Source organism: Egretta garzetta, unplaced genomic scaffold (assembly GCF_000687185.1).
Source record: "Egretta garzetta isolate BGI_Z169 unplaced genomic scaffold, ASM68718v1 scaffold293, whole genome shotgun sequence".
Taxonomy (NCBI): domain Eukaryota; kingdom Metazoa; phylum Chordata; class Aves; order Pelecaniformes; family Ardeidae; genus Egretta; species Egretta garzetta.
Genome location: NW_009259318.1, coordinates 2,746,483 through 2,757,927, shown reverse-complemented (window position 1 = coordinate 2,757,927; position 11,445 = coordinate 2,746,483). Strand labels below are relative to the sequence as shown.

Genomic DNA, 11,445 nt, shown 5'->3' with positions numbered 1-11,445 from the left:
GCTGAAATCAGTGTCAGATTTTTCTCTGCGGGAGTAGATGGTGATGGATACTAAAGAGTTATTGTTTCATTGTTAGCATTGCCCACAACCTTTGTAACAGAAATCTAAAATTTCAAAGCAGACCCTAAGATTTTCATGTGTATCTATAGTGTAGGCTTCTAAAAAAATTCAGATTATCTGAAGTCCCTTTCTATAGGACTGAAGATGGGGGAACAGTTACAATGTGTCTCTGCTTTCCTGCCTCAAAAAAATACATATATCCTAATTTTTTGCATTATTTCTTCTTCAAATAAATGAATGTTTGTGTAAAAATTACCCACAATGGTTTTCCTCATACGTCATGATGCAAATTTTAATGTATTGCCATAATCTTGATAATAAACACTCACCATTCCTCAGAAGGCAGCAGGTTCTGCTGCACTGTTGGGGTGAGACTTCTGCATAAATCTTCAGTACCTGGGCTCCCCTCTTCTGTGATTCCTGCAGGTCGACCAGAAGACCTGGGAAGCGTCGGATCCAGCAGTTTTTGTAAAACATGGTGGGTGAGCAGAGAGAGTCTGACTCCACAGCCAAACCCAGGACCAACAGCACTTCTGCTATTGCCACCAGGAGAACCATCTCTTCAATGTAATGGGCTTAGTCAGCGCGCTTTCTCCTCCACGGATGCACTAAAGTTCGGACCGGCATTTTAAGAGACAATCTCTTGGGTGGTGAGGATACTGCCAATTCTGCCAGGGACGTGAGCCAGGGGATGTTTTTTCCAAACAATTCCCATGGTTCTGTTTGGGCAGCTGCTGGAAGGAAGCAGCCACTTTATGAGCTACATATAATTATAATAGTTAATATTATTGTTCTCTAACTTAATTATTTGGAGACAGCTTTTGAGAGACAACAGGCACACATTGCTTTTAGTCATTCAGAGAACTTGTTTCTGTGGTCTCAAGTTTGTGCTGCTTGTCCTTCTAAGACCAAACTAGGCAGACAGCCTTGATATGTGGTGAAAAGTGGTAAGCTCAGCATATTGTTTCACCTCAGCTCTGAAAGTATGCGGTACAGTCACTTGAGAGCAGGAAGGTCTGCCACTTTGTTTAGGCACACTCAACGCAGAAAAAACAGCTCAGTTTAGTTCCGTAACACTTTTTAAATTATCTTGTGGCTGCAAATATAGTTTCCTTCTTTACTAACAAACCGAACTGTCTAATCTGGTCTCCCAGCCAGAGGTGGAAATTTGTTCTTCTTCCCTACTCTGTTTTGGTTGCAAGAATAATACGATTTTATTTGCAAGGATCTAGGAATAGATGGGTATGACTGGAGAAGGCTGTGACCTACATTTGTCTCTGGACTAGGTAGGTAATCAAAGTCCTGCCCCTAACCTTCCATAAGTTTAAGAATATTGACCAGTCTGTATGGGTTCCTCTGCTTATGTTTAAGGCCTGTGATAGTGCAAGAAACAAAATATAGTTGGCATATAGGGAGGCAATTTTTCAAGCACCTGGTCTGAAACCTGAAACTCCCAAGTGTTTTGTTTCTTAAAAGGACCCAATCTGATCCCTGATTCCCATTTCTGTATGCCTTTCACACAGAAAGGCTTTAAAATATTACAATACTGAGTTAATTTAAACTCAATAGGCTATACATTGAGGTTGAGAGAATTAGGTAGAAATACGTTTCTTTGTCTGCAATAAAAATTGTGTGTGGAATATATAAAAGTATTTTAGATGGCATTTTTTCCCCTCAAGATTAGAATCAAGGAATTTCCTCAATCCTACATGAAGTATAGATTAGTGACATGGTGCGGGGGCGAGGGGAAGCCTCAAACGCATTTTAATTCTTTAGTCATTATAGCTGGTGTTTGTTTTGCAAAACAAGGCCCCCAGTTTGGAAATGAGCCCACATGTATACAACGCAGAGCTCCTTAGAAGGTAGCGGAGCTCAGAGCAGGTTAACTCCTGTTGACCCAATAGCAAGACCAAGACATTTATTTATTCAGTGGAACTACTGGCTATAATGAGGAGGATTCCAAATCAATGTCTGTTCTTATGAAGATTACATGTCTGTTGTGGGGAATACATGAATTAAATTGTAAGAAAGAGCCTAAGTGGGTAATTCTTTAAGCCTCTATCCTGAAAATCAGCTCTTAGTACTTGTGTTTTTTATTTAGTTTTGGTAGTTTGATGTGCTTTATTTTTATTTCCATCTCTGTGTGAAAATCACAGCTTAAAACCTTAAATATGCTTCAATACACCTCTTAGTTTACATTCAGTGGACTGCACAGGGATGTTTTTAAGCATTTATCTACCATTGCCACAGCACTATTGACAGTGTATTTTTCTAAAATTTTTGTTTCAGCTTTCCTAATATACCAAGGCATCACTTGATGTGGGTCACACTCAGAATTTTGTAAGGTATGCCTGTATTTTGGCATTACCTCCAGTATTTAGTATGAATTTTGGATCTGTTCTGTTTTTTAAGACTTGCACGCAAAAATGTTGATTCCTGATTACTCTCCTCACTCCTACTCTTCCCATATCTCCAAGAAGAGAAATCTAGAAGATCCTGAATAACTTGGGGAAGCATGGAACAAGAAGATTAGACTGATCCAAAACAAGTTTTTGTACTGGATAAAGCTGAATATGTATTTAGTCCACTGAAACATATAGGATTATTTGCATGAACAAAAAATTAGATACAATAGGTAGCTTTAATAGTGTATGTATTTGTAGTTACCATAAAGTTTACACTGTCTCCTCTGTTTTTACAGGTTTGATGCCTTGCAACGTGTGTGTGTAAATAACAAATATGTTTACTTCTTCCCTTCCAGGAAAAGAAAAAAAAATAAATGACTAGCCCTGTGACCTGCTTCAGTTAGATGGACCTGAAATACCATATGATTTTTTCAGTTTCAGTGGGGCTCTGTCCAGACATTAAGATAAAGTGCGAGACTGGATGTGAACACACCTGAGCAGCTAAGCATCTTTCTCTGTTTTGAATGAAATAACAAATTCTTAAGTACCTGTTACTTCCATTGAGGCAGTCACCAAACACAGGAAGTGTGAGTACTCACTGTGCATAATGTTTAATTATGTATTTGCAAAATTGGGCCTGGGTAACCAGTCACATTTTGTACAGATCTATATGTTTTCGATGTATATTTTAAATCTCTTTTTTGTTTGCCACTGTTTGCCAATAGACATGTTGCTAGTCTTTCTCAGCACCTTCATGTTTTTATTCTGTTCTGCTGAATGCTTCAACCAAGCAGCCCTTTTTCCTTTTAATTACTTGTCATTCTTTCTCCCTTCTCTGTTTCTGAATAAATTATAAGAGCAGGAATAGCTGCAGGGAATCTTTTTATTTAATGAAATATAAAGAGATTGAAATAAATAAATAAATAAATGGCTGCTTTAGGCAATTTCCTTTAACAACTGAAAAGTTCTCTCTCTTAAATTTCAGAGTCTTCTGCCAGCTTCCCCATAATTTCACTGACTTTTCTGTGGGAAATGCATATATATAGTTCAACACTGAAGTTTTAAATCGCAAACATTTGCAAGAAGGAAATACTCGAATCTTACCTGCAAACCAGTGACCGACTGTTCCATGTGCTCTGCAAGGAGGGATCAAGAGACTTTTACTGTTCGTAAGGAGTCTCTGGCCGGTATCAGACGAGCACTTCATGTTATTTAGTAATTCTTTTCATCAGTCTTCTCAAATTTCTTCCTGGAAAACAAAAAGGCAGCTGCCTGTTTTCTGTGAGAACATAGATGTCTTTGCAGACCTTTCAGTACAAGAGATATAAACATACCTGCCGCAAAGGAAGAAAATTATCTTCTTAATGATTCTTGTTGTAAACAGGAACGGTACCTGAAGTTTTCCACCTGGGCTAGCAGTGATAATGGCACAATCCAAGAGCTTCCTAGCACAAAGGATTCATCATCGGGCATTAACTCTTTTTTTGCCAAATATAAACAAAAGCAGACACCTTTTCCATATAAAGTAACAGACATATATTGATATTTGGAACTATATTTATTTTAAATGGAATATATGGTTCTAGTACTCAGAATATGTAAAGACCAGAAAGATCTATACAGTACAGGAAAGCAATCCCAAAAATGGTTGAAAATGCCAAGGGTTTGATTCTGGAGTCAGGTCAGCCTGCCTAAAACTGCACTGCATGTTGGCTTTGTTCATGGGTCATCTGTTGTCCACACTGTTGTTGTCCCATGCTTCTCTGCTGAATGTCTTGAAGTCTCCCGTCAGCCCTGAAAGGGGAGGACAGTCAGTGTTCTGGGTCAAGTTTAGGCAATTATGCTGTTTGCACGGCTATGGGAGACAGCAGTATTAGTTGCTATGTCCCAGCCAAGGCTACTGCCTGTCTTTGATAGTTTCTCCTTTCTTCTGCTCTGCTGGTGGTGGTTAAGCAAGTATGATCAGAGAGGGACACATCCCTCATGTAAATGCAGACTAGACAAGAGGGGACATTTGGGCCTCCTGTCTGCACCTTCTGTGGCGGTGTGCTCCCCCCTCCCCTCTGACTCCCCCTCCCTCAACCTCTTTCAATCTCCACCTGTGGCAGTGGAGATAGATGTGTCTGGTCGTGATGGATGCACCCACTGGATGTAGGGGAGACAGATAACAAAGCAATAGCCAAAGGCTATTGTGGCACGTGCCTACCAAAGCACAGTGGTCAGTATGCAAATATGACTATGAGCCACTCATCTGACCCCCATCAATAGTGAGCAGCCCAAGAGCCATTTGAGCTCTCCTGCACGGCAGCGAGCTGCATGCCAGGATCTCCCCTTGAGCTGGGACGCCTCTCAAGGTTCCTCCTCGAGGTTGAGAGATTCCTTACTGCAACAGATTCTCGGTAAGTGGCTAACAGCATGCTAACTCTGAAATCTTAGCTAAGTAATATAAAGAATTGATTGTGCATATATAATCCTTTAGACATAAACCATTGACCAAGTCTGGGACTAGGATTGGATCCAGCTGCACCCAGACTCCTCTCTGAGGAAGGAGTTTAGAAAGCAAGGGGATCTTTTCTGAACCTCATGACTCAACGGGAGGGTCTCCCTGGCAGTTTTGTCTGACCCTGTCCTCTGTGCAGTAAATAACCACGTGTACCTTGCCATTGAATCTTATAAACTATCATCGCATTTACCACTGAACTTTATTAACTCACTGTTTTACACCAATAAACTACATTTTTGACTCCCTCTCACTCCATCTGCGACACCTTCCCTTTCCCAAGCAGATTATAGGAGAGAAGGGAGAGATACTCCCTGAGGCCCGGATGTGGCAAAGCAACAGTCCTTGATGCGGCCATGATGATGGAGAAGTACTCAGTGAATGACTGCTGGTAGCGCAGACCCAGCCTGTCTCAGGCATGGAAAGAGACCAGTGCTACCTGTGTAAAGCACTTCTGTCCTTCACTGCAAGTCAAACATCTTACCTTAAATCATCTGTTTTAGATTGTCTCCAACAGAGCAGTTGAAAGATGACAACTACCAGCTGAGAAGAAGCCTGCAGTTTCCTATGTGATTTATGAACCTGCCTACGCCCTCATTTGAACATCAGTAAGCATATTTAATCAAATGTGCAGCATAATCCCATGCAACGTCAGCCCTCATAATCTCTGCTGAAGTCAGTGGAGCTCTGTGCCTGTGTTGTACTCCTTGCGAATAAACTGAATTGCAGGCCTGTGTTGAAATCCTCTTTATCTCATTTTTCTTAGATATGTACATGTGGTTTCCCTTTATTACAGCAGTGTTAAGGTCAAAATTTTACCTAAGCTAAGTATTTTGATAATGCCAGAATATATCGCTGTAGCTCTATTGTAGTATAAAAGTTATACAATAATGAATGTAATGAATCATGAAATAATGAAATGTAAGTACTTTGAAAAAAGTATTGCAACAAATCTTTTTGACGTTACTGAAATACTGTGCTCACTTTCTCCTTTAAAATTTCCTTGAAATCAAAGCATTCTTGCAAAATGTCTTAAGTCCAACAAAACAGAATTTTTTTGAGAGAACTGCTTTGTCAAAAACAGCTATTAGTGGTCAGATTTTGGTTTGGAGCAATATATCAAGTTTTTAATGAATCTGACTTTCTCCAAGGTTTGGGACAGTTGGATCCAAGATTCTGGTTTCAGCCCCATCCCAGCAACGTGGTAAAAAGAGGTGAAATATTAGTTTCTGTTCCTGGGACTCTGTGCAAACCATTTTTTAAACCCTTGTTTCAAAGGGGCTGCCAGGCCCTGAGATTCTCTCGGAGCTTGGCTTCAAACTAATTCTGGTAGAAACTCTGCACGAAGGCTGGAATCTGTGTGTTCAAACAAAGAGCAACAGAAGCCTTAGCCAGATTAGATTTATACATATATAAATCTAATGGCATACATATAAACTTGAGCCAAGGTTTATGACAAAAGGCACAATGTTTAGCAAACACTCTAATGAATGAATGCTGATTTATGACAGAACTTGAAACTAGGCAAAGGGGATGGAGTTTCAATACTGTGATGAATTTTATACAGCTGGATACTTGGTGAAAGTCTTCCATGTGGGTTACCATTCATCTTACCTAGTTATTATGTACTAAAATTCAGCTCTGCCTGTCTGCACCAGGATTTAAAAATATATGCTGTTTTAAAAGCACCCTGTTTACTCTCACCTAGACAGAGCTACACAAGAAAATTCTGACTGGGGATGCACGATGCATTTGTGCAGAACAAGCACCCCTAACAGGAGATTCAGCAGCAGCCTGACCCCCTCCAGGTTTTGTCAGGGAACACTTATTTCACCTGAGAGAGTTTCGAGGAAATTCTTTACTGGGTCTTTGGCGTAAAAAATGGAAGAGGTCGAACGCCACTGTAACGATTTACAGGCTCGTGCCTCCATTCTGCTGTCTGGTGACTGAAATTTCTCACGATCCACAGAGAATGCCCACCTGTGCACAGGCTATTGCAACAGCCTTTTTGCTGCCCAGAGAGAGCTCAGTAGCACACACTTTAGTATTAATCACTCATTAAATTTGACTAAAGCGGGGATAAGTTAAGTACTTGATAACAAATAACCAGTATTCCAAAAGAATACCACTCCAAGTATTTTTTCAGTAGTGTTACAACATATATTTATTGCAAGGAATAAATATTAAATATCACATCAAAAGCAGAAAAATTAAACAGACAGTAATAAGGAATAAAGTCTAAGCAAGTGCTATTAGAAATAGGAGTGTGGTTTGGTTTTGGTTTTTTTTTTTTGAATAGCATCACTAATGTGGCATTGGGTAAGAAGTGCTTTTTTTGGCACCAAATCTGAAAAAAAAAAAATTACCTTTATTTAGCAGCTCATCCTTCACAAATGATAGAGATTTCAGTTGAAATAAAATTACGCTCCAGTCAGTTCCTCTCAGAAATGCCAAGATCCTTTAGAACACTGATATTTTTAATGCTGAAATACTGCAGGATATTTCCTATGTTCCACAGATGCTTACTTTGTATCCTGTGACAAGGAAAATACTAAACAATGGCAGCAGTTGGTGAATCATTTCCAAAAGGCTAATTCCTCTCTTGAGTAATTCCACTGTTACTGAATACACAGTTCCCTGGCAGTACAGTACAATTCCCTGGCGTCTCAGAGGGAAGAATGTGGCACTTTATATTTTATATTAGATAGCATGTATATTTTAAATATCCCCTGATTCGGTTCCAGTTCACGTTTTAGACTAATCAGGCTGAAAGGAATTCAATTTTTCCTTTATTTTTTGCCCTCTATGTGGTCCTTTCCTTAGAGCAATCAGGTTGGTGTTACTTTCTGGTTCCCATGTTATTATCCAGTGTCTCTGTGTTGAATCAAGAGAAGGTTTGCCTAAAACAAACACAAAACCACTGCAGTCTTCCTTTAGGCACTGTACTGGTGCTTAAGGGTTTGGTTCTCCCCTGCTGCAGATTTTTTTGTGTGATCTTGGGTTAGACCCACAAAGAAAATCAGGCTATATTTCATGTATATGTAAACCAGCTTTGCTGCCAAGAAAAGCATTTGTCATTCCAATTCCCAGTCGCTGGTGCTTCTGTTACCCCCCCCCTTGCTCGTCTTGTGACCTTACCAGACTGGAGACCCATCCAGCTCACCACACAAAGCCATTGAGTGGTTCACGGAGGAAAAACGAGTGGCCATGGTTTTCAAAGTAGGTCTAAGCAGCGTTAAATACTTGACGTGAATCTGAAGCATAAGCAGGCTTCAGCCTTAGCACACAGAGCAGGCTTCCCCCAGCCCCATACACATGCCTTGCCAGTCAGGAGGCGTGAACCAAGCTCCAGGCAAAACAGAAAGAGTGCTACTTCTGTCTAGTTATCTCTGGCTTGGCTTTTCCTGTCTTTGTAGCAGTAGCTCCTCCTGTCTCTCTGTGTTTCCTTGCTTTTGCTAAGCTAGAGAAGTCAGAGGGCTATAGAAATGTATGCCCAGGCAGAGAAAGGGTCAGAAGCTTAGGTTTTCTGTATCATGGTTGAATGGTCTATTACAATGTAGCTGCTGTATAAAAGAGCTTCTTCCATTTCCAAGTCTTTCTAAAAGAAAAGAGTGATCTCTCTTCAGCCTTGGAAATAATTCAGGCATTAACTACAAGAAAATAGTTCAGGCACCAAGCACAGGAAAAAGTGTCTAGACTGTGAATCCCAAGCAGAAATGGCCATCTCAACTCTAGAGAGCCTTTATTGACACTCTCCGGTGCCTTCCTGCTCCATTTGTTGGCACTTGAGGAGCCTTTTCCTTGAGGTAAATTTGTCTCTCAGGCACTGTAGAGAGAGACCTGAAGTATCTAAAACAGGCTTGAAGATTTCCCTCCAGAAGCCAGACTCTAAAAGCTAGGTATTGAAAAGCTGAGCACAGTTACCCTTGTCTTTCTCTCTGTGTAGATGTGTTGTTCTTCAGGGTATGTTCTTTATCATGCACTCATATAATATCTACCATGATGCAAACTTGTTTTCATGTTGTTTCATGCTTCAGCATGTTCTTGAAGAGTGATAGATGGTCTTTTGTATTTGTTTCAAAGATCATGCAAGTCTTTCATGGCTCTTAACTACAGATTTTGACTTTGTACCTCTAGCACTAGAGTTCCATTTTTAACTCTGGAAAACACATTTCTTACTCTCTTAAGATCAACCAAGATGATTGCTGGTGAAACAGCAAGACCTTTTCTTTGATTCCAGTATAATAATATATATTATTGATCTTAGCATAAAACAGTGTAGCTGTAGACTGGGAAGCAGGTGAAAATATCTGTGCAAATATGGAACAAAAATGTAGTCCTTGCCTTGGTGCATTTGCAGTGTAAGTGCTATATGAGCACACCAGAGAGACTGACTGAGTAGCATAGTAAAAAACCAAGGGAAATGCCCTGTCAGCATGCTCTGACTTAATGCAATTGCCGAGTCCTAAGCCTGGACAAAGCACAGATAGCTGACAACCAGCCTAGTAAAAATAATTAGTTAAGAAAACAGATTTAGGCTTTTTACAGAAGTAGCTATTCAACAAAGAGTATTGCTGACCCCTACTGCATATGACAGCTCCTGATGAAAGGTATAGAAGTCCGTGTTCTCAAAAGTTTGCCGGCAGGAAGAAAATACTAATTGGTACATGACAGAAATGATCCAGCTTATGAAAAACCCCATGGACTGTGAGGAAGGTGGACTTGAAATCCTTGGCAGAGTGGCGGGTGCAGGCACATAGGCAACAAAAGAAATATTCCATCTATCCAGGCTGCGGTGTCAAGGCTTTGAGGGAACAGAACTTATCATAACTGACTACATGGAAAAAATCACTCACCAATTAGGAGCTAACTAACCAATACATCAGACACACGAGACTCCAGAACAGATGTCTAAAGATGGCAATCATACCACTTTGTTGGCAATCAGACTGTATTCCAACAAGGGAGCTTAATGGCCACGACAAACACGAGCTCTCTGTTTACCTCTGAAGTACGAGTGATTATAATTGCTTGGAATGTCCCCCTATGGGAATTAAAGCACAAGAAGGAAATACGGGTTGGACTCCTACTGAAGTGGTAAGGAACTTGGTGTGCATGATGATCTTTTCAAGGCTGAAACTGAGGCAGAGAAAAACCCAGCCAGTGCTCAGACTCCAGCTTCAGCTAGGTGTAAGAAAAGTCGAGAAGACAATGTGATGCAGCGCTTCATCAAGAGCAGAACGCAGGAAAGGGGAATTTGAAAATTGATTAAATCTTGAGGGAGAATGAAAGAGTAAAACAAGCAAACAGTGAAACTCAGTATTAGGAAAGAGAAAACGAGAGGTGATAGTGACTGAGCTAGAGACTGAGGCTGCCCTTTGGAACTGGTTGGAATCCTATATAGGATTTCAAGAACATGAATTGGGCCCTTCAAAAACAAGATGATGAAAATGTTCTGAAGTGAGGTAGAAAGCAAAAATGCACAGAAATCTACCCCACCTCAGCAAATGTTTTTCTAAATGCAGAAAAGAACACCTGTAACTGAGACTGACATTCCTATCATCTGTGTGGGCCAGAGTTAAGAAGCTGAAGATTGACAAAACAGTGAGAGGATCATTTCACAGAGGAAATGCTAAAAAGCAAACAATCCTTCTTCCTAAAAAAGAAAGAAAGAAAGAAAGGAAGAAAGAGAAAGAAACGAAACAGCCTAACACCACTCTGAAGAGTTTTAATAGTCGGGGGAAATGGTCCCTTCTGAGTAGTGGAAATAGGGAGTTGTCTGAAAAACACGCAATAACTGGAGATGAGTCACATTACTGCTAAAGGGAAAGATTTTCTGTGGTCTGCAATATATGGGGTGCAAGAAATATCTTTATAAAGGTAAAAAAATGAAATATATTTTTAAAGTCTTGATATTAAGCATCATCATAGAAGAATACACAGGATGGCAGACTCCCTCATCTGTTTCAGCAGTTTTAAAAAAGTGAAAAGGTTTGTCATTATGTCTCAAGAATGTAACAAGGCAAGCAGCAAAACAGTTGCTTTATCCATGCCCAAGGTGCTCAGTTATTAACTTGCTCTTTCCTTGTTCGTGTCAAACAAAACTCAGGGCCCTGGGATGGAGAGCACTCTCACAAATAACATAGATGTCCTATTCCAGGAACTCGGTTTAAATAGAAAAGGTCAGAGAGGCAGAACAGGTTGTATAGTATCTTTATATGCCAAACCAGGAGCTGAGACACTGAGAGACTTGTGCAGGAGGAACCGGGAAGGCCATGGCAGAACTACGTATTGTACTTGCCATTCCTAAAGCCTGCTGCTGCACCAGACAGTGCAAGGTGATCCTTTTTGTTGCCTCAGTGGATGCCACATCTCAGGATGCCATGGCATCATGCTGACCACAGCGCTCCCACGTCCCCTCTGGCTACACACGAATACATGTACACGCACACCATATATTTTTTTTCATATTTTATATAT

General features: G+C 40.4%; 1 protein-coding gene across 1 annotated transcript in view; it reads right to left on the bottom strand.

Moving 5' to 3' along the window:
• MANSC4 (MANSC domain containing 4) overlaps positions 1-1,337 on the bottom strand; it is a 7,204-nt gene extending 5,867 nt beyond the window's left edge. Inside the window, exon 1 of the mRNA XM_009636537.2 lies at positions 390-1,337. Coding sequence (XP_009634832.2) covers positions 390-618 — 229 coding nt within the window. The 5' untranslated portion in view covers positions 619-1,337. The remainder of the gene's footprint in view (positions 1-389) is intronic.
• Between the last annotated feature and the right edge of the window lie 10,108 nt (positions 1,338-11,445).